Below are 24,735 nucleotides of genomic sequence, written 5' to 3' on the forward strand. Positions count from 1 at the left end.
ATCGTTGTGTCTCGTTAAGCACTGCTTACAAATTTAAGCCACAGGTAAACGGGCACTTAAATTAAGGATTTCTTAGAAGGCTTTAAGAGAGAGTTAACCGTTGGTGCAACGCATTCTTAGTTTTAAGAAAAGCTTAAATTTTAAGTACCTGACTTAAACGTTGGTGCAAATGGGCATAAATAATTTTGCAGTAAAATCATAATAATGCGTGCATTATTAGCTATCCTCAAGGTAACAACAGCTTCACTTTGACATTTCAACCAGCTTCGCATACGCGGATCCAAATCAATTTTAAAATATTTATTGAAATCCAGACACAAATGTAGTCGGTATTTTGCGTTGCCCCTCTAAAAGGCTCAGATGGGTCACCTTAGCTGAATAGCCCTGTAATACGAAGTCCGATAACCACAACCCTGATCTAGCGGTAGTGCGCCCGTTCGCAGATGAGAGGTCGGCGGATCAGTGCCGAGCCACAGCGTCTTTTAGTGATCAAATGATCAAATCAACGGTTTATTCTATTTTCCCGAAAATTTGAGAATACAGTACTGTTTATTATTAGTATTATACTGGACCTATAAGTTGATATGAATATCCTTGCTAAAATATTGATCACATCATAACAAAATTGTTTCTTCACCTATAGTTCAATAATCCACAAATGGCTGTATTTTAACTTCTAGGGGTTATCATTAAAAAAAATTAAATTTGCAAAATTTAATAATGAATGAAGGGCAGTTGTGTCTAAAATTGTTTTAATTATTATATTCTAATCCCCTGCCTAAATTCCATTTCTTAAACCGACTCAGGTCTCTAACCTTTTTTTCTTCTTCGGTTTTAGTATGCTGTCATTTTAAATTAATCCTTCCCAGTCAAAAATTTTGAAAAATCAGATATCTTTTATGTTTCCTTGACCTTTTATGATTCCAAGAGGATGAAGAAATAGGTGTCCCATTTCCGCCTGTCTGTCTGTCTGTCTGTCCGTCTTTCTGTCTGCCGTCCCGGATTTTTATTAGACAGATAATCTCCGAAAGTACTGGATCGATTGTTGTCAAATTCTGTATTTATATTAAGAATATCATGTAAATAGATGGTAAAACGCTAACCAAAATTTGCCTAATCATCCCCACTAATAATGTGATAACGTCACTGCAAAATTGTACGTAGTAAATAGGTTTTAGATTGCATAAAATAACATAGTCCTACACATGTAGTTTATGACTCCGAATTAAGTTTTTACCCGAAATGTCCAGGTTTTTGGAAAAAAAATGAAAATTATAAAACAACATTCGCAATTTAATTTTGAATCTGCAAAACCGAATGCTTTGAAATCTTGCAGATGTTTGAAAATCATGATAATCATAATCACCTTTTAATCAAAATATATTTACTTATCCCTTCCAAAAAATTAATGACGTCAGCTCAAAGTTTTGGCGAATAAATCCTAAAAAACTGATGACGTCGCCTCAAAATATTGCTATCTTAAATGTGCAAAATATGATGAGTGTATACTAGTTATTTATCACTGCATTGATATTTTTTAGATTTGCTTATACAGGGTGTCTCAAAAAAATTAATAACTGAGTCAATATATTTTCTTCATTAAATCAAGAATTGCAAAACTGAATACTTTGAAATCTTCCAGACATTTTGAAGTTGTTATAAACATGGTAAATTTTTAAGTAAAATGTATCTGTTTATCAACCCCAAAAAATTGATTACGCCATCTTAAAATTTTGCCAAAAAATCCTATCTAAAATCAGTCTAAACCTATAACTTATCATTGTATTCATATTTTTTAAATTTGCTGATACAGGGTGGCTCAAAGAAATTAATAAATCAGTCAATTTATTTTATTGAATAAATCAAGAACTGCAAAACTGAATGCTTTGAAATTTTGTAGACGAATTATTAAAGTCATTGTAGGCATGATAAATTGTTAATCAAAATAATAATTTCTTCCCCCCAAAAAATTGATGACGTTATCTCAAAATTTTGCCCAATAAATTCTACACAAAATATACAGAATATGATGAGTTTTTACTTGTGATTCATCATTGCATTCATATTTTTTTAAATTTACTTATACAGGATGATTAAAAAAAAATTAATGAATGAGTCAATTTATTTTAGTATCCCCGCCCACCCACCCCTTACTCGTCCCAGTGACTAAAGTCTATTTGTTATAAAAATTCCATAGTCTTGTAAAACCGTAACAAATAATACTGCTCAAACGTTACTATTTTTGTCCCACTTTCTCTCATTGTGCTTGAGATCATACGTATTGCCTAACATTTTAGGGGCGGTCCTAAAGATCTACCGGAAAGTGCGTACAAAGCAGAAGTTCTCAAACAAAAAATACTGTTTTGTTGAACTTGAAAAGGAGATGATTTAATGAAACAGATGAAATTTAAATTTTAAATTAGTGTTATATTTAATTTTCAGAATACCTTACTAATGGGAAAAGGCATTAAGATTGTGCAAGTGGACGGTGGAAACTGTTTATTCGATTTTGCATTTTGCCTGCAACAAAACATAACTGTTTGAGAGCTTCTGTCAAATTTCGGGTTTCACTTCGACAAGCGGAGCTATGTGTTTTCTCTCTCGCACATCCGCGTAAGTTAAAATGAGATAGCGTTTTGTTTCTCACAACATAACGCAAAGTATCGGTGGTGGAAAAAAGAGAGAATGATTTTTGCGATATCCTGGAAAAATTATAACAAGTGGAGTTTATTCTTAATAATGTTCAGTCCTAGCTTAACAAATTTTAGCCCCACCCAGCCACCCTTTTTTTTTCTTTACCAAGATCAATCTTATCTTAACAAATACTAGACCGACCCACCCGCCCTCTATTTTCTTAGAGGGTATGTCGTTTGCCACAATCAGTTTTATGTTAGCAAGTACAAGCCCCTCCCACCCACCCTTTATTTTCTTATAGGGTATATCAGTGGCGGCTCCTCAGAGGAGGCAGGGGAGGCTGAGCCTCCTCTATTTTTTGGAGCTGAGCTTCCTCTAATTTTTTTCGATGAAAGAATATATATTTTTGTAGAGATTTGTTATTTTTCAGAATATTTTCTTGGATTTCATTTACTTTCATCATATATCAGGTTAAAATGTCGGAAAAATTTATATTTGCGCCCTCACAATCATAATTCACATTCACACCACTCCGCGTTTGGTTTCAGCGGCAGAGGCTTGCTAGCCGCTAGCCTCCGAACGACGATGCATTGAATAATGAGACCGTAACCTTGACGCACCGTCAGTGGGTATTGCATTGGCTAAAATGTTGATGGGACTGCCGCTCCAAGCCGCTAGCCTCCGGCTGTTCATCTCTTTTCAGATCAAGTCGTACAGATAACTTTATCTCTTTCTTATTAGTTGGAGCAATCGGGTGTAAGTAGGAAAAACATTGAGGTGGTTTCGCGAGCTCCCTGTTCAGTGGTGGTGGTGTTTAGGCTTTACGTAGGTAAGGGTATAAAACGGAAGACCAACACCATCACTCCCATTAATGGTATTGACAGTTACAATCAGAAACAAAACAGAGCATTTCATGAAAATAATTATAATAAAACTAAATAGTTAACGGCTTCGGTTTTAAGAAACAAATTATACTGCTGGAATTGTGTATTATTTATAAGTGATAAATTGATAAATCTTCCGCTTGGGGTAAAATAGGCTATAATAATTTACAAAATTTGTCACGAGCTATAGAAAGGCATGAAAAATCACAGGAACACATATTTTCTTCGATTAAATTAGAAATGCTTGGTAAGCAAAATATTGCCAATAATTTAGATTCGGCTCATAAAAGGGAGAACCATTACGAGAAAGTTGGTGAAAATTGGGCAATTTTGAAAAGACTAATCGATGCAATATAATTTATCTGTCAACGCAAGAGTGTTCTTTTCGTGGGCATGACGAAAAAAATTATTCAGATAATAAAAGATATAAAAAGTAGTGCTTTTCAAATTTGAGCCTCCTCTGAAGAAAACTTCACGAGCCGCCACTGGGGTATATCATTTACCAAAATCAAAATCACGCTGTTCTTATTCTAACGATTTTATCTCTCTTCAACTGAGATCCACCTTTCATTCGGACTTGACAAAATGAATCACTGAAATGGAGGCGGAGTGGGTGGGCGGGGTGAAGTCCATGTTCCTTTGTAAAGTGAAAATGGGATCTAATAGAACATAGGCTATTAAAAAAACATTAATCGTAAGTTTTTTGTTATACGACTTATTTGCTATAATATTTATTTCTTATTTCTAAAGAAGAAAATGAGAGAACGAGTGGGTGGGCGGGGCTAAATTTAACTTTTTCCTACAGATTCTTTTATAAGCAAACAATAACCCCGCCCACCCGCCCAGTCTTCATTCCACTGATTACTCTTAATATTGTTCAGTCATTTAAGCGGGTTTTACACTATCCAATTTATTGATCCAATAATTTTCGTCAATTTTTGATCAATTTATTGATGACCTTGAAGTGTTTTAACACTGTCGCTTCAGTATCAATTTACAAATGGTGACTGGGGCGGAGTTTAAGTTGTGCGACTTGTAGTTGGGCCAGCAGTGGCGTAACATCGATGTATTGGGAAGGGAGGCTTTGCTGCGGAATATATTTTTTAAACAAATGAAAAAAAAAAGCAACATCTATAAAATATTTTTCCATTGGTAGTCCCAAATTACCCGAAATATAACTAAAATTGCCGAAACATAGAACATGGTGTAATTCCGTCAATTTATTGATCAATTTCTTGGTCAATTCATTGATGAAAAAAATTGCTGTTTTACACACATACAAATAATTGAAGGTTAACTTTTGCAATTTATTGGTCCATAACTTGGATAGTGTAAAACCCTCTTTACCAAAATCAGTCTTATTTTAACAAATACTAGCTCCGCCCACCCGCCCTCTATTCTTAGAGGGTATCTAATTTGAAACAATCAGTCTTGTTCGACCAGTTTTTTTTTACTTTCCAAGAAATCATCGGCCCAACTTTTTCCCAACATAAACTTTTATGACTCCTAGTCTATTTCTTCAGTGAATGCTGACGAACGTCTATTTGACGTTAAAACTACTCGGAATGAAATATTTTAAGATTTTCAGAATTAAATATCGTAAGATGTATGCTCAATATAATTATAATTTTTTTTTTCGAACTATATTTTGGACTTCCAATGTTCTAGAATTTGTTTATAAATTTTCGTATTCACTCTTTCTTCATAACTACTTCTACTTAGCACTCCCGAAATTTGTAAAGTAAACTTTGTTGTATAGCTCCAATCTTACATCAAAATCCAAATATTTTGTGAAACACCGCCATCCATTTCCAAAATTCATCAGTCACAGGGAAATTGTTCTTTCCCTTTTGGTTTCTCAAAAAAATCTTCTATGAGTTTCTTGAAATATACCTCCTTCGATTGTAGTTCCATCCTCAAAACGTGTACCTCTTTCTTCGACAAAAGAAAGAATTCTTATAGAATTTTCAAAGGCACTTCATTAAACCCATTCTACTGTTAATAGAATTTCTGTAGAACCATCTCTAGTGCATTATTCAACTTTAGTATTGACAGAGTTTTGGCATCGACTTTTCAAATGCTTAAAAGCTAACAGTGAACACTTGAACATATTGCTTATTTCCCTTATCTTCCATCAGAACAACTTCGATTTCACTACTTTTAATGCTTTTGGGAATTGGTGTTCGTCATTAACAAGGAAATAAAGTGTAAATTCTTCTTTATCACTTCTTTTCTCCGAATAGAATTTTGTAGTTCTTTTTTCCTCGATTCTCTCTTCTTTAATATATGGCCTCATTAGTGACCAAAATCGTACTCTTGACAGCAATGCTACGTCTAAGAACACTTTGATGCTAATTCTTTAACTAACTTTTGTCATAGCACAACTATCAATACGACACTTCTTGAGAATCACGGCTCCAACATCTAATCATCTAATTATTAAATTAATTTTTGCGGAAAATACCCTTTACACTCCAAAGGGTGTGATATTGACTTAAGAAACGAGGAACTAACTTTCCAGCTAATTACCTATTTCCACACAACTAAAATTTTTCACTACATTTAACTCCAAAGTTCTTGATCCAAAACTGACTAAACTAGTAGGATAAAACGTTTGATATATTAAACTCCACAATAAATCACCGTCCTAATTTACATTTACCTTCGAAACCCGATACATCGTAATTACCTTTACTACAATTCTAATGAAATTTCAATACCGTTTGGCCGCAAGACTTAACTTGCGTTTGACAAATAGCTACCGGCTGGAAATGAAACACCTCTTAATAAAGTTGTTTGTGTACAACAGCGCTATAATTCATCAACTAAGAGGTTTCCGTGGTTTCGGTATAACATAAAAGTTACCAATGATTTGTCGTCCTGCCACATTTATCACGAACTTTATAGATAAAATCTCAACTTGATAATTTGGCGCAGAACATGCACACCCACGGTTCACCTAATATGGACATCGTGTAGTGCATCTCGAAGTGGGACAAGTCGTTACAGCAAATTATTGAGACAATGGGATTTGCATACGGTGAAACTAGGGTTTTATGGCTGAGGGAAGGTGGCTTTTAAAACCACAATTGGAGCTTGCGACGCAAAACTGTAGCATATCTGCAAGTTCCAGACCCGACCCACTCGTTTCGCTATAGGTGATTTTATGCCTTATTCTACGGGCAGAGTTTCGTTCAGAATAATTAAGATAGACGGTTAAGGACGGTTTGGTAACGACTTTTTTGTTTTGTGACTTTGGCTAAAGTGCGTTTCGTTAATAGGAAATATGAAAGTTGATGAAATTGTAATCATGGAGAATTCGGTGTGCTTCTACAGAAAAAAATCATCAACTAAGAAATGTAATTATAATTAGAGTGCACAATCAAGAAACTAAAATGTACTTCACTTTTGTCTTTTTAAGAGCTTTCGTTCCCAAGCAAAAATCTCTTATTCCCTCGTTAACAAAAAATTCCAGCTCGCTTGCTCGATTACAAAACTAGCTAAAACTAATTGTAACAAAAGCAAATTCTACAAGTAATTACTCGGCTGAGTTAATCCTTGTGTTTACTTACATTCTGCGAGTTTTTTCTCTTCATTTCTTGCATGAAAAACTTGTAAGTGCAATCTCAATCAGTCGTTGCTAGAACTTTAAAGTCTCTACTTGTTCTAAATAAGCTATTAATCCCGTCTTGCAACCACACCACAGCGAAAGTTACTCCACTTCGAAAGAACTTTTTTTCAAGCCCGTAAACGCACATATCGAACTGAAATATATATTTCAACTGGATCGATTCGACCGCAATAATAAATTTTTAAATACGGCCCAGGATTATGTTGGCGTTCTCATTGAACTGTAAATTGAGTTTAATTTACGAACGAACGCATTTGTGTCATAAACATACGTCACCTTCAAAGTTTGCTTTAGCTGTGTATATTCGAGTCGAATCTTTGAATGGTCGATTATCTACATTCAAAGCATATAACAGTTCATTAGTTTAAGGTCGGGCTCGGGGTGTAGCGAGCGTTCTAAGTGCAGGGACGTATTTGTTCGAGAAGGGGTCGGGGGCCTGCTTTCCTCTGATATCAGCGAAGCTCTGACGTGGATGGATGAGCTTCATTTGATTTAGAACTAACGCGAAATTGAACCTCCGCATTTATAATAACACAATTCCGGTTTATTAAGCGCGGAGGGATATTTTTAATTACGGCCAGTAAAAATTATTAGCGTCTTGGTGTGATAGGGGCTTTGGTGCTGTGAACAATGGCTTTGTTTTGGGTATAATAAACTAATGGCCATTTCACATTGGGGTAATAATCGTAACGACTACTATCAAGTTGAATCAGTGGCGTTTTGCACATAGCACTTATCTACTTTAGTAGCTTTATATTGTCTACTGAACGTTTACGACTTCTTTGGATAATTTCCTGGTGGATGACAACAGAGGCTTTGACGAAAAGGAAGGGGTGGTTTCATTATCGTTAATCATTTCATTGACCTCCGCCACTGTCATTAGCAAGAATCGAGACAAAATTTTGTTTCAGTTGACCGATTTATTGTGAACGTTGAATAAATCGGCTGTGCATGTTTAGGTAATGTCCACTATACAATAAAAAAGGTAATATCTGACTGGAGTGTCGTCTTTATTGTTTCACATTTCCATCGCGTGTCCACCTACAAGAACTAATAGCGAATACACATTTTAAGTGCGACGTATTATTGTCCAGAAAACGGCTTTTCAAGTTCCAGTCGATTTGAGATCTTCTCTCGGAACAGCAGATTAAGACAACACGAAGCTTTTGGAACTGTTATTTTTAAACGTCAAAGTCAGTCGAATAAATTAATAAATAATAGAAGCTCTACAAAACCCATTGTTCTGTTAAATGCTCTTTCAAAACATTTGTTCTCAACAAGACTGGGTATTAAGTCTCACTGTTATACCCATGACGAAAACATTACATAGCTTGATGGCATATTTTATTGAATTATTTGATTATATTATCAGAAATTGCTTATTTGTACAAATGGTATTTAAAAACAAAGTATCGTCTTTTTAATTTTACTAATATATTATTATCTTCTTCACTAATTGATTTTTTTTTAATGATGGCACTATTCATCATTTATTTTTATGGATTGGAAAGTATTTACTAAATTCAGTTTTAAATTGTAAAATTGTGCGGACCTTGGACTCGTAAATTCAAATTCAAAACCTGTGTTCTGTATCGATCTTTCATTTCGAAATGTCAAAAGCTCGAAAATATTGATTTACATAACGCTGCGTTTGTTTTGCATATTCAACGAATTGAAAACTTTTTTCCATCCAATTTACATGTTGAAATGTTTCATGGACTGCCTACTTGGTATTACAATTTGCAGCTCGCTTCGCTCACTGCCTGTGCAAATTCAATTGCGATTTTTTTTTTTATTGTTAGCACATTTGACAGTGTTAACATTTTTAATCACTAGGTTTATTCATGTTTAACATATAAAGCATTCAATCAAATTGTTATAGAAAAACAAGTTGAAAGTGTTTATGTTTATACATCGGAAGAATGTCACGTAGAAATTAGTTTGATTTGCATGAGTTCGTCCCCAAAAAACAGGATCAAAATTATTAAGTAGTAAGCTACAATCGACAAAATGTTCTGAATATTGTTATAATTCTAATTAAATAAAGACGTTTGTATTTTCACATTTTTGAACAATAAAAAATATTAATGCAATGATGAATCACAAGTAAAAACTCATCATATTCTGTGTATTTTGTGTAGAATTTATTGGGCAAAATTTTGAGATAACGTCATCAATTTTTTGAGGGGAATAAACAGATTTATTTTGATTAACAATTTATCGTGCCAACAATGACTTTAATAAATCGTCTACAAAATTTCAAAGCATTCAGTTTTGCAGTTCTTGATTTATTCAATAAAATAAATTGGCTGATTTATTAATTTCTTTGAGTCACCCTGCATCAGCAAATTTAAAAAATATGAATACAATGATAAGTTATAGGTTTAGACTGATTTTAGATAGGATTTTTTGGCAAAATTTTAAGATGGCGTAATCAATTTTTTGGGGTTGATAAACAGATACATTTTACTTAAAAAGTTACCGTGCTTACAATAACTTCAAAACGTCTGCAAGATTTCACAATATTCAGTTTTGCAATTCTTGATTTAAACAATAAAGTAAATTGACTCAGTCATTAATTTTTTTAAGACACCCTGTATAAGCAAATCTAAAAAAATTAGTCATAATTTTTTTAGGTGGAATGAGCAAATACATTTTGATCAAAAATTTACATGCTTATGATGACTTTAAAACATCTACAAGATTTCAATGCATTCGATTTTGTAGTTAAATAATAGTAATTAAATCAATAAAGTAAATTCATGTATTCATTATTTTTTTTAATCACCCTGTATAAGCAAATCCAAAAAATATGAATGGAATCACAAGTTTTTTTTTTTTTTTTTCATCACTTTCTACATTTTAGATAGGATTTATTCGGCAAAATTTTTAGCTGACGTCATTAATTTTTTTGGAGGGGAGAAGTAGACATATTTTGATTAAAAATTGATGTGTAGGACCGTTATTTTATACAATTTAAAACCCATTTATTATGTACAATTTTGAAGTGACGTCATCACATCATGGGAATTATCAGACAAATTTTGAAATTTTGGTTAGCGTTTTCCCATTTAATACAAAATTTGACAACAATCGGCCCAGTACTTTCGGAGATATCTGTCTAATACAAATCCATGACGAGAGACAGACAGACGGACAGACAGGTAAACGGAAAAGGGAGACCTATTTTTTCGTACTCTAGGGGTCACGAAAGGTCGAGAAAAAGTAAAAGTAGAAAGTCGGCCAACGGAAGTAAAAATTTTAACATAGTATTATTTACTTTGAAAAATATAGCAAAATGACGTGCTGTCTACAACTAGTTATCAACACATCAATTGTTATTGTTACATTTTAACTTTTTGTTAATAGACGTAGTCTTGTTATTCGAAAAGTTGAAAAATCGGAAAATTGAAAACGTGAAAAATTTTCTTAATTATCGTTGCGTATTTAAAATAAAAACTAGAAAAATTTAGAATCAAGAATTGAAGAAACGAACAATTAAAAAATCTAAAAGTTGAAAAATCGAAAAATAAAAAACCCAAAAATTGCAAATGAAAAATATGAAACATCCAAATGTAGGAAAATCGAAAAATTTAAAAGTGAAAACTTGGAAAGTTGTACATCTAAAAAAAATGAAAAATTAAAAAACAAAAAATTATAAAATCGGGGCATTGAAAAATCGAAAAATTCCAAATAGAGAGTTTTTATTCTTTTAGGATAAATTGTTGTATAGAAATATTGATTCTGGTCTGCAATTTCGCCCCGCCCCTCGGTCTGACAACAAATGAAAAACTCACCACAATTGAGATGAGGGCGGATATAGGTGGAGCTTAATCTTTGCCTTTCTTCGTTACTGAACAACACGATTACTTAAGAACATGTTTGACATAGCAATTTCTTGTAGAAAAATAAGGATTTTACAATTAAGCTCTGTTCCCCGGTTCAGGATATCATAAAAAAAATCATCACAATTGAGATAAGGCGGATGGGCGGGGCTAACATTTCAACATTTTTTATTAATATACGCATTGTTGTTATTCGAAAAGTTGAAAAATCGAAAAATTAAAGATCGAGAATTTGAAAAAATGAAACATTTTCAAAATTATCATTACATATGTAAAATGAAAACTCGAAAAATTTCAAATCAAGAATTGAGGAAACGAAAAATTAAAAAATGTAAAAGTTGAAAAATCGAAAAATAGAAAACCCCAAAATTACAAGGTCGAAAAATTGCAAAATCAAAGAAATCAAAACTCGGAAAGTGTATATCGAAAAAAATGAAAAATTGAAAAACAAAAAATTATAAAATCGGGGCATTGAAAAATCGAAAAATTGTAAAATTTAAGAAAAGAAAAAAACGAAACCAAAAATTCCATCTTTTTATTCTTTTAATGAAAATATTGATTTTGCAATTACGCCCCGCCCCTCGGTCTGACAACGAATGAAAAACTCATCACAATTGAGATCAGGGCGGGTGTAGGTGAGATTCAATCTTTGACTTTCTTCATTACTGAGCAACACGATTACTTAAGAACATAATTGACATAGCAATTTCTTATATTAACACTATCAAAAATTTTAGAACTGCTAAAGTTTCTTTGAGTAAATTTTGCATCTTCATACAGATTATATGCTTTAGTTTGGTTTTATTACTGTTGACGTATCACGAGTTCGAACCGGACCATGATTGTGCTCAAAATACTAAACCCTATGTAATATTTATTCACTATGCTAAAAAAAATATATAAATAAACACATCTATACTTATGTGTCTGTTGAAACCCAAAGAAAATTACCAACCTCTAAATATAAAACAAATTCAGAAGTATTTTTTGTAGCTAATTTAGTTTTAAGTAAATTATTTAAAACAATTTTGGGGGACTTTGGTGTTCTATTTTTGGAAATTTTTGACCTGACCTGTTTTTGAGTTGGATTAAATTTGGGACCCCGTCTTATTTTAACAAGGATATCTCATTTGCCAAAATCACTCATATCTTAGCAGGTACAAAGGTCTAAGAACGAGCGCAGGTTCGAATCCTGCACCTAACACTGTAGTTGAGTTTTTTCTCAAAAATATATATTGTAATGCGTAAACGAAATTACCAACATCCAAAATTCAAAATCCCCAAAATCCCTAAAATGACATGTACTGTCAAATAACAAAAACAACTCCTGTAGCAGGAATACATACACTCACTCGCCCGCAACCAACAAAACACCCGTGACGACACAGCCCGCAACTATATTATTGTTAACTGTGACGTCACTCTAGGCTGTAATACTTAAAAAAATACATTCTTAAAACATTGTTCCCTATGTGGAACGGCTTTGAATTGTACTTTAAAAACACTCAACTCTAGTTTTCCCTTTCTTATTCGTAAATTTTCGTGACTTGTTCACGTATAGAAATAAAATATATATGTTTATAATCAAACTTTATTATAGTAAATTTACGACAATTAATTACATACATCTTAGCAACTGCTCATAAATTAGCCTGAAAAGTTATTGGCTTAAATTTAAGTCGAGAAATCAGGATTGGGTGGTGTATTTTCTTGTTACGAAAACATCCTACAGTCAGCGCTCATCAATATTCAAACCAGTCAAAATTCAGAATGTGAGGTGCATCCACGATACACGCTATACCTACTTTATTATTAAGTGGCAATAAAATTCTGACAGGGAATATATTTGCACTTTATAAATTTATAAGACAAAATTTAATACTAAATTAAGTTTAAAATTAATGTTGTGCCGCATATTCAACATAATACATACCAGTATGATAAATTTTTCCAGAGAAATTTGCAATAACTGTTCAAAAAGATAAATACCACAACACATCAATGTAGTCCTTCTGGTTGAGTTTGATTTTTGTGATTTTTATAACCGAGGAAAAATGTATTAGAAATTAACATTTAAAGCATTTAAAATTCGACCAAAATAATTTTCATATCGTGATACAACAACATATTTACTCAATATTATTAGCATTTTTGGAACTCTTGCAATTACTTTCGGAAATTTACTAGAAACACTGATTCACTGACCTGGATCGCAACCCACAATTATAAAATTTAAAAAAACGCAAATGAACTCGATTTTCAGTTCACTCGACGAGAACACCACAATGATCCTGGATCGTATTTAAAAATTTATTATTGCGGTCGAGTCAATCGAGCGTGCCTATATTTCAGTTCGATGTGTTCCCTTTACGAGTTTGAAAAAAAGTTATTACAAACCGTGGTAGCGTTCGCTGTGGATGTCTGTGCAAGACAGAATTAATAACTCTATTTAGAGCAAGTACGAAATGAGTTTTTCGAGAATAACGGCTGCAATTTGAAAGTTTAAGGACCATAATGCATTAAAACTGACAAGCTGCAATTTACTCTTTTACCAAAAGCGACTACAACGAGAGCGATTTATGATGTAAAGGCATCACAGTGCACTTTTGGTTTGTTTTGTGTGCTTGTAATTAATTTTCCGGAAGGACGAAGCTTGCCGGGATTATTTTTTTAACGTTGTTGCTGAGTTAATATTTTACGCGGGTCGGGAAATGGAGAAGTTCGGTTGCGTTTCGTCAGGAACACATTTACATTTTAGGTACAAACTCTGGATTAGCCGTACTAGAAACTGTTCCACTTAGTATGAAAACGTATTGACTCTAGTTTAATTAACTTGAGAGGCAGGATGAACTTACCTGTCTATTAATATTAATAGTAAGTAGCTCGGCGTCAGCGCGAGCATTTCTTTAATGTCTTACATACGTTCTTCTTAACGGTTAACATTTATTCGTTTCAACAGTCTTGTAAATATTGCATAATGTTGATTACGTTTCAAGTTCGTTCCGAATATTTTTTATTGTGGTGCAAATTACCACACCTCTCCTACATAAACAAGAAATTTCCGAAAGATTTGCTGCCAGGACAGAGATAATCGAGATGGTTTACTCTGCAATCTTGAAAGCAAAGTTTTTCGATGAAATGACTATACTCAAGCTGCTGGAAACTAAAGCGGCGTTTATAAATTGCTGTCATGTGTATTAAACTTTTAGCGTTTAGTGTAATGTGCGTTGGTAGAGTTTTTCAACTGGATATTTTATTTTGCGAAATTTTAGTGTTTTCTTGACTTCTTTTCACATTACGTTATTTTATTACACAACCAAGCTTCGTAACTTCGGTCTGAGCTTAGACCGTTTATTTTTGTTCTGCAAAATTAGCTTCTCATTTAACTGTTTCCACTAAGGTGCAAATTGACAATCTCGTGGTTGAGTATGTCGGCAAACAGAACAAAGCGCAATCTAAGTATATAGAGACCGAGCACTTTAGAATTGTACCACAAATTCAATACCTACTGTGAAGTATATGTGTGTATTATAAAGTAGGTTTCTGGCAGTTCTGACGCACATGTTGAAAGGATAATGGCAATTTATTTAAAAAAACGTATTCGGGATCGTAGAAAAAACTCTGTACTAAACTAATAGAAAAATCAATCATCAATATTTTGATCTATTGATAGGACAATGGAAAAAGTGTTGAGTAACAAGATAAGCTTGGACTTTTACTAAATGCACTCATTGAAAAGACTAATCCAGATTTTTTCATCTCATGAGATTTTGAAATAAAAAATCAAGCTGGTTAACGAGGAAGGTAAAAAATTTCAATTATATTCGGTGCAGACGGTTAATTAAGACCACTGAGATTTGGAAATTTTGCATTAGTAGCATTTAGGCCAACAATCTTCCCGGTATAGATCTTCACAGACCATGCGTGGCATTATGAAATCTGCGTAAATTTCAGGGTTGTATTGTGGAAAATAATTGGTCGTCAGAGATTTACTCGACTGAATACTAAGACACAAACACAAACTAGTTACTGTACGCGTCCCTAATAGCCACTTCAGTTAAATTCATTACATAATAAGTCAAATCCGACCCTGTCCACCGTTTGCCTACCTTCAGAGTTCTACAAGGATTTGTAATCTATGCTTTTCTGATCTCTGCACCAGTGGTGTTTATCTCAGTGACAGTAATAAGATGAAAAATTTATTAATTAGTTATTATAAAATTGTCTATATGAAAAAAATAATCATTCATCAATTTAGCAATAAATTGAAAGGCGCTAGATCAAAGCTGCGAGACCTTTTGTATACATTTTATAATAAACAATAGTAAATCAAGTCACTATGTTCCTGATTATTTTATTATGGTTGTAGTACAGCAGCGCCTTTATTTCCATGAAAATCCCCCTTTACATTTAGTAACAATGAACGTATTCTAAAACAGTGGAACTAAGATCATTACTGAGCAGAATCTGAGTGTTCTTATTTGCTCTTCAGAGATTTTAACATCCTGTTTAGAATATTACACAACTACTTCCCGATACAAATCTTATTGAAGCGTATTCATTTTACAGAGAACGGTAGACAAAGCAGCTTAACGAATTGAATTTAAAATATTAGAGTAAGAGGGTCTGATACACACTACTCTCAGCAAGCCGCACAAAGAGTAAATTTCGGCACAAAGTAATAAAATCCTGTTCAATATCATCACGTGTACAGATTCCCTCTAACTATAAAAGCAAGTCGCTACACAACAAATTATGATTACCGTATTCAAATTTCACAAACACGTAAGATAAATTGAGTGGTTGTTCTGCTCCAGTTATTCACAAGGGACGCTTAACATTATCCGCAACTAAAAGTTTGAATCCCCAACCGGTAATAAATGTATGATATCGTTATAAATTTTAATTTAGCTCGATTAAAAGTCGTTTGTTTTAATCATGTAACGTCCTTTTGCAGACAACTTGAAACCGAAAAAACCAGTCGACTTGACCATCCTTAAGAAGGGACAAGACATGTTCGACAACATGGACGACGACGATTCGGTTGGCTCGGACGAAGACGACGATAAAGACGATCTCGACGATTTAGCTGACGATACTGAATTGTCCGACGATCCAAATATTGATGATGAAGATGATGACGATGACGACGAGTACGACGATTCCGATCAGGATTGGGACACTACACCTTCCAGCACCACGTCCGCGAGCAAACAGTCACCAGCCTCGACGACGACGACGACCACTACTACTACAACCGCCAAAACCACCTCGGTACCAACGCCAGACCCATATTTCACCCACTTCGACCCACGAAACGAACACCAAAGTTACAAGGAGGCGCAAGAAAGGTTGGAAGAAACTCACAGGGAAAAGGTGACAAGGGTGATGAAGGACTGGTCGGATTTGGAAGAAAGGTACCAGGATATGAGGCAAACTGATCCCCGAGGAGCTGACGAATTCAAGCAGAGGATGACCCAGAGGTTCCAGCAGACAGTACAGGCTTTGGAAGAGGAAGGAGATGCTGAGAAACACCAACTGGCCGCTATGCATCAACAAAGGGTTCTTGCGCACATCAACCAAAGGAAGAAGGAAGCAATGACGTGCTACACTCAGGCGCTCAACGATGTTCCCTTGAATGTGAGTATTTCTTGGAATTAAAAAATATTTAACTTAATTACATAATTTTTGTGACGTATTTGGACGAACAAGAAGAACAATTTTTGGTGGCGCGCACCGGCAAATGTTAAGACCAACTTTTTGTGTGAATTTCAAGCCCCACATCCCGGCCTATAGACGTAAAGTTTACCGTATAATATTCCCCCGGAAGTTCCTCATTTTGCAGCGTTTATTCAACAACTCCAACTTTGTATTTTTATTGACGATTTAATAATTGATATGCAGTGGCGGTGCCTAGAACGAACAAATAACTCGCGAACGTGAAGTTTAAAACTTCGCAGACTCGAACGACGGTTGGTCATGCCCGTAACAATAAAATTCCGCCCGAATGCTGATATAGTAACTTTTCGCTTATTTGTTCCTTGTTGAAATCTGTTATTTTGTTGTTGCAGACACATCGCGTCCAGAAATGTCTCGAAAAATTGCTTCGCTCCCTCCATAAAGACCGTGCCCATGCCATCAACCACTACCGTCATTTGTTAGCGAGTAGTTTGGAAGCAGCAGCTCGTGAACAGCCGCGCATCCTCGAACGTTTAACTGACATTGATCGCACAGTTAATCAAAGCATGCAGATGTTAAAGCGATTCCCTGAATTGGCAACAAAAATAGGTCAGCTAATGGACGATTATATTCAAGCTTTGAGATCAAAAGATGAGACTCCGGGTTCGCTTTTAGCTATGACGACCGAAGCCGAAGCGGCCATTTTGGACAAATATAAGTCAGAGGTCACCAACAAACAGGCCGAACGCGAAAGGCAACGGTTACAGGAGAAGGAAAGGAAGGAACAGAGGAAGAAGGAACGCTCGGAGCTTCGGGAGGAAAAAAAGAGAGTGGAAGCCGTACTTGGAAAGAAGATCAGCAACTTTGACGATGAAGATATGGAAGATGAATCGCTGCCTGAGGAAAGGGTAAGATTGTGTAACGGTAGACGTGACGTCATTTAAATCATCGTGAATAGAAGCACAAAGATTATATTTTGTAAACTGGCATCAAGGGGTTAACGCATAGTTAAATCATGAATACGCGAATTTTTTCAGAGATGCTGTTAAGCTAATTGTTCTTCGAATAAACTTACTATTAGCTAAAAAGGATTCTGTGACGTCATTTCCGCTATCCGACTTTAATGCTTCTTGCGGAAAATTGATTTATTCGGGATGGAAGCAGCCACGAAATAAAATTGTTTAGCCTCAACTTTAACAAGCAAAATATAACAGTGGTGCAAACATATTTACCAAATATGAAAAGAGGAGCTAAGAATGAATATTGGTGGAAATTTAAACTAGTCGTCTTGATTATCACTTCTGTTGATAACACGTAGACATTCTAATGAAAAATGAAAACCAGTTTTCACTTTCCCGGAAAGCGAAAAACCTAGTAACCATTTAAGAATGTATAGCATTAATATTTAACCTTATAAAAATTTTTACAAGCTGGAATTACCGGATGATTTTTTAATTTCTGTTCTAGTCAACCATCACGTTTTAATTTCACTGCTGACGCAAGCATCATGGCTAGTTAGCGCATAAATTTAAAAAATGTCCCCATAACAATGTTTTCCTTTTTTCTGTGATAAAATAATATTAATAAAATAAGACTGATTTTGGTAAATTATTGAACAATATTAAGAGTAATCACTGGAATGAAGAGGGGGTGGGTGGGCGGGGCTATTGCTTGCTTACAAAAGTCTGTAGGAAAAAGTTAAACTTAGCCCCGCCCACCCACCCGTTCTGTCATTTTTTTCTGAAATAAGAAAAAATCTTATAGCAAATAGTATAACAAAAAATTAGAATTAGTGCTTTTTTTTAACAGCCTACATTTTATTAGTTTCCATTCTAACTGTACAAAAGAATATAAGATTAACCACGCCCACCCACCCTGCCTTCATTTCAGTGATTCATTTTATCTAGTCCAAATGAAAGGTGGATCTCATAGTGAATAGAAATAAAATCGTTATAATGAGAACAGCCCGGGTGGGCGGGGCTAGTACCTGCTAAGATAGAACAAACTTCGGTAAATGACTTACCCTCGAACAAAATAAGGGCGGGTGGGCGGGGCTAATATTTCTTAAGATAAGGCGTGAAGTGGAGTGAAAAGGGGGTGCGTGGGCGGGACTATTGCTTGCTTATAAAAGAAAAAATATAAAAAAAAGTTAAACTTAATCTTATATTAATATAGATATATTGTACATCAAACTGCTGCTTTTTTCATGTTCTAAGCCCCTGAAGAGTTCAGTCAACCAAAAAATGTGACACAGAAATGTCGTAAAAAGAAGCACCATTGTCTCTGTTTTTTTTTTTTTGTGTGTTAAGAAAGAAATGCTTGGATTATTTTTACTAATATAAAAAAATTTCTTAAACGCGAAATTATGGCCAAAACTGAACAGAAAATAAGTTTAAATTTACTTGGGTAGTATCCATATCCCAAAACCACCAATTAACTTATTAAATTAAAGCGACTATTGCCCAAGTGTGACAAAATTTAGGCAAACTCCTGTAGAAAATTAAAGACGTCATTTCAATTTTTAATATAATTAATGAGTTTTTAACTTTATAAAATTTTTACAAGTTAATTTTTGGAGATCCATTCTGTTCAAGTTTATATTTAATTTGGGATAGTTGTCCGGATCTTGAACGTAGTGTATCATTAGGAGATTAAATGGTTGTAGTTACTTTACAAGTTGGAATTGCAGGGTGATTTTTTAAATTTCTGCTCTAGTCAACCATCACGTTTCAATTTCGCTGCTGATGCAAGCGTCATGGCTAACTTGAGCAGAAATTTAAAAAATGTACGCATAAGAATTGTTTCCTTTTTTGTGATAAAATTATATTAATAAGACAAGGCTGATTTTGGTAAATGATTGAACAATATTAAGAGTAATCATTGGAATGAAGAGGGGGTGGGTGGGCGGGGCTATTTCTTTTGTACAAAAGACTCTGTAGGAAAAAGTTATACTTAGCCCCGCCCACCCACCCGCTCTCTCATTTTTGTTTCTTCTGAAATAAGAAATAAATCTTATAGCAAATAGTATAACAAAAAAATTACGATTAGTGCTTTTTTTAACAGTCTAGATTTTATTAGTTCTGATTCTCACTCCACAAAAGAACGTAACAGGACAGGGTGGGTGGGCGTGGCTATTCCCTGCTTATAAAAGAAAAAAATATAAGAAAAAGTAAACTTAATCCTAAATTAATATAGATGTAGCTATTGCCTGCTTATAAAAGTAAAAAATACAAGACAAAGTAAACTTAATCTTATATTAATATATATTAATGTATTATAATCAAACTGCAGTCTTTTTCATGTTCTAAGCCCCCGAAGAGTTCAATCAACCAAAAAATGTGACAGAAATATCGTAAAAAAAAAGCACCATTGTCTCTGTTTTTTTGTGTTAAGAAAGAAATGCTTTGATTATTTTTACTAATATAAAAAATCTCTTCAACGCGAAATTATGGCCAAAACTGAACAGAAAATAAGTTTAAATTTACTTGGGTAGTATCCATATCCCTATACCACCAATTAATTTATTAAGTTAAAGTGATTATTGCCCAAGTGTGACAAAATTTAGGCAAGCTCCTGTAGAAAATTAATGACGTCATGCGTCAGTTCAATTTTTAATATAATTAATTAGTTTTTAACTATATAAAATTTTTACAAGTTGGAATTGCAGGATGATTTTTTAAATTTCTGCTCTAGTCAACCATCACGTTTCAATTTCGCTGCTGACGCAAGCGTCATGGCTAATTTGAGCAGAAATTTAAAAAATGTACCCATAAGAATTATTTCCTTTTTTTGTGATAAAATTATATTAATAAGACAAGGCTGATGTTGGTAAATGATTGAACAATATTAAGAGTAATCACAGGAATGAAGAGGGGGTGGGTGGGCGGGGCCATTGTTTTCGTACAAAAGACTCTGTAGGAAAAAGTTATATTTAGCCCCGCTCACCCACTTGCTCTCTCATTTTTGTTTGTTCTGAAATAAGAAATAAATCTTATAACAAATAGTATAACAAAAAATTACGATTAGTGCTTTTTTTTTAAGTATTTATTAGTTCCCATTCTCACTCTACAAAAGAATATAACAGAACAGGGTGGGTGGGCGCTATTCCCTGCTTATAAAAGAAAAAAATATAAGACAAAGTAAACTTAATCTTATATTAATATAGATGTATTATAATCAAACTGCAGCCTTTCTCATGTTCTAAGCCCCTGAAGAGTTCAATTAACCATAAAATGTGACAGAGAAATATCGTAAAAAACGCACCATTGTCTCTGTTTTTTGTGGGTGTGTTAAGAAACAAATGCTTTGATTATTTTTACTAATATAAAAAAAAATCTCTTAAACGCGAAATTATGGCCAAAATTGAACAGAAAATAAGTTTAAATTTACAAAATTTAGGTAAGCCCCTGTAGAAAATGAATGACGTCATTTCAATTTTTTTATATAAAGTTTGGTTAGTAGGGTTATGAATTGTCAGTCCCAATTTTTTACAATTTTCTTGACTGTACCAGCTTTCAGATAATTTTTGTCGTACTATACGCTAATATATTGATAAAAGTATTTTTTTAAATTACAATAACCGTCGTTACATTGTTGCCACTATAGATTTCTTAAATACGTATTAATTTTTCACCACTAAAGCCAACATTGTGACACTTTGACAATTCATAGTCCTAAACTTTTTTGAACAAAGCTTGGTAAAAAATATAGACGTATTTGTAAAAGATTTAAAAAAAAAATGTATGAGTCAACTCATTTTGTTAATAAAATCAAAAACGGATTGTTGATCTCACGAACTGATTTAAATAGTGTTCTACCAGTTCTATAGTGATTTTAAATCGTTGGACAACGCTTGATTTGTCAGATATACCAAATCTTAAATGATCCATCTACTCTTTGAACTTTGTGATGATTGACCCTCTTTTTTGCCCAATATATTTTTTATTGCATTCTTTACAGCTGATTAGTTAAATTCCTGACTCCTTCTCTGACCCTACTTTATCGTTCGGGTTACCGGGGAGGCTTTGTAAGCTTGCCTCAATAGCTAACCCCACTTTCATATTGAATTCGTTGACAACTTTTTCTAATTCCTTGATGGCATGAATAATTGACATACTTTTCTCTTATTTTTCTTTTTGAAATCGAATTCTAACCATTATTGTTTTTTCACGATGTCTGAAAGCTATAATATTCCAAATATTCGTTTCTTTGGGTATACATTTGATATTTGAAATATATACCAATTCTTAAATGCTTACTTGTAAAAATGTCACTGAGTCCGTAAAATATGAAGGTTTTCATGCAAATATTTTCAAGTCATGAAAAGGTCGTTTTTTTATTCTATTGAAAAAAAATCCCGCTGAATTGAAAAATATTGTTTATGTAGATATCTTTGGAATGAATACATTCTTATGCATTTTGAAGATATGTTCCTACTTTTCTTATAGTAGTACGAATGACGCACACAAGAAAATATGTTATTAAATTGTATGCATAAAAATAAAGAACAACAATATATCGACGCCTTCTACCGATTCCGGTTCCCTATATATTCTGAAGGTATCACGCATCACTGGAGGAAATGACGTCACCAACAATAATTTATTTCTTGTATACGTGACTCCTGGCGATTATCAAGAGGTAGTTGCTTACAGAACTTTGGTATAGTTCTTTACGAGACGAAAACATCAAACTTCTCCATCTATAATAAGGGTGTGTATTTTCCAGACCACTATTTCTTCGACGCCCGCCAGCACGGCATTCGACATCGTCAGCAATTCTGTAACTACAACCAGTCATAGAGAAGTCGATGATGCCGCCGTCCAGCAAGCCGTAGAAGAAGTAGCTGCCGTAGTTCACAAGCAGGATGTAATTAGGGTTGCCCACGCAATGGCCCATGACATAAGTCATGGCGAACCTGTAAGTCATGTGGCTAAAGTCTTTGCGGTTTCTGATTGTGGATATTGTTGCAGACTTACTCGGTTCGACGAGAAGTGTACGGTGGTAAGGACGGCAAGAGTGTTTACTTTACTCTTGCCTTCGCCGGTATGGCCTTAATGGCGGCCGTTGTTGTGGGCGTGGCCGTGGCCAGGCGCAGATCAGCGCGATCCCCACAAAGCCAAGGATTTGTGGAAGTGGATCAAGCTGCTACTCCTGAGGAGAGACACGTAGCAAATATGCAGATTAATGGGTACGAAAATCCCACCTACAAATATTTCGAAGTCAAGGAGTAATCCTAAAGTGACACTTGATGGGACGTTTATTTAATTTAACTACATCATATAGATTGTTATGGATATTATTTTAACCATATTGCGAAAGTTTTTTTTATTTACTTCTCGTAGTGGTAACAATGTGACGGCGTTGTTGAGTTTTGTTATTTTAATTATTGAGGCTATTTTTTTACATCATTCCAGTGATTTGTTGTTTTGTACTTAAACTGACTTGAGCAACTGATAATAATTCTACATATGCAAAAATGAACAGATAAATATTTTGAGAATAATCAACAAAAAGTTTAAAAAGTCTAAATTAATAGATAAGTAATAATTTTTGCATATGACAGACAGTCCATGTTTTACACATAATTGTATAATCATTTAGTGTACACTGTATAGCCACACTCGCTTCTGTGTGACGTTACAGTGTGAAGAGTGTAGCTAGATGTATGGTACCCTCCAACCTATACTTATAAAAAATTAGAATATAAAAAAGTGCATGTTCAACCAACAAGCTTTTTGTACAAAGTCTTTTTACTTTTTATTACCAATTACCTACAGCTTTCGACTCACGCCCTCTTCAGTTCAAATCAAAGCCCAGACTCTTGCATATGTAGAGAAAACAAGTCAGTTCGTCGCAAACGCGAATATGATACTTTTCTGTACATATCAGTTTGGCCAGCACAATTGAAGAAATGTCTGAATACTTGTATATCTTTCTTTTTTAACAAGAGTGTGTATAAGTTTGGTGCAAAGTCGTGTTTCGTGAAGACGGTTTAAAAGAAGTACGTATTACTTTAAATTTAAAAAACATGGGTGGCAAAGCGGCAAACCTAATTGTTGTCAAGACAGAAATACAAAGTATTCACGTTTGAAACGTAATTTTGACCGAAAGCTTTCTAAAATCACGTTTCAACCAGTTTTTTAAAACTTTTATCGAAAGCTTGATGAACAATTTGTAGATAACACAAGAAAAATCATACAAATCATAGAATTTGTACAAAAGTTGTTGCGTACATTTTTTTAATATTGCGCGACAATTTTCATTATAAAAGAGGCTTCTGACAGCTTAATGTGTACAGTCTAGAATACAAAAAACCTTTCTCTTGTAACTTATGAATTTACTTTTTCCCTGTAGTAGTTTTTAAAAACTTAGTATTATATGCGAATGTAAAATTGATAAAAAGCGTGTTTGATGTGCATATAGTTTAATACTTAATTAGATTATTTTTCAGAAACCTGTTTCATAAAATAACATACGTTATTAATTGTATATCTTTTTTTCTATAAATTAGATATGGTTATTTCATCATTATTCAGAAAGTGACTAGACTAGTTTTAGCATACTTAATAGTTACTTATATGTTTTGTGGCCATGTAATTTTAAATTTAATGTAATAAAGAACTAAATTATTTTATTCGAGTTTTAATTACTCCTATCTTAGCAAGCAGTTTTCAATTTCTAAACTCGTATCTTGAAACGTTTTAACTTGACTGATTGCTACTATAAAACTGAAAACAGATTATTAACGAACCTCATAAATTAGGATTCAAGTGGATATCTACAAAAATTGTGAATTATTATTTTGAATCGCGAGTTTTATATTCTTGCTTAAAATGAGTGACGTGGCATTTGAACTTTCCACACAATCAGAAATAAAACGAAGCAGAGTTGGCTGTTGGATCAATTGTAGAGGTGGTATTACTGCACAACTGTCACTTGTCAGTGACAAATTGAAGCCAGTAATACAACTCAAAACTTGACAGACAATGCCAACTCTAATTCGTTGAATTTTATTTAATTTTGAATCAATCTTATCCCACTAGAATAGAAACTTAAATTT

General features: G+C 33.8%; 1 protein-coding gene across 1 annotated transcript in view; it reads left to right on the forward strand.

The window, feature by feature from the left end:
• Positions 1 to 24,307, forward strand: part of LOC135127975 (amyloid-beta-like protein) — a 135,637-nt gene extending 111,330 nt beyond the window's left edge. Inside the window, exons 5-8 of the mRNA XM_064054698.1 lie at positions 15,952 to 16,634; positions 17,066 to 17,581; positions 22,401 to 22,592; positions 22,646 to 24,307. Of these exons, the coding sequence (XP_063910768.1) occupies positions 15,952 to 16,634; positions 17,066 to 17,581; positions 22,401 to 22,592; positions 22,646 to 22,906 (1,652 nt within the window). The 3' untranslated portion in view covers positions 22,907 to 24,307. The remainder of the gene's footprint in view (positions 1 to 15,951; positions 16,635 to 17,065; positions 17,582 to 22,400; positions 22,593 to 22,645) is intronic.
• The last annotated feature ends 428 nt before the right edge of the window (positions 24,308 to 24,735 follow it).

The sequence above is a fragment of the Zophobas morio genome, unplaced genomic scaffold, assembly GCF_036711695.1.
Source record: "Zophobas morio isolate AGI-343-1 ecotype UQ-CSIRO unplaced genomic scaffold, CSIRO_AGI_Zmor_V1 ptg000002l, whole genome shotgun sequence".
Classification (NCBI taxonomy): Eukaryota; Metazoa; Arthropoda; class Insecta; order Coleoptera; family Tenebrionidae; genus Zophobas; species Zophobas morio.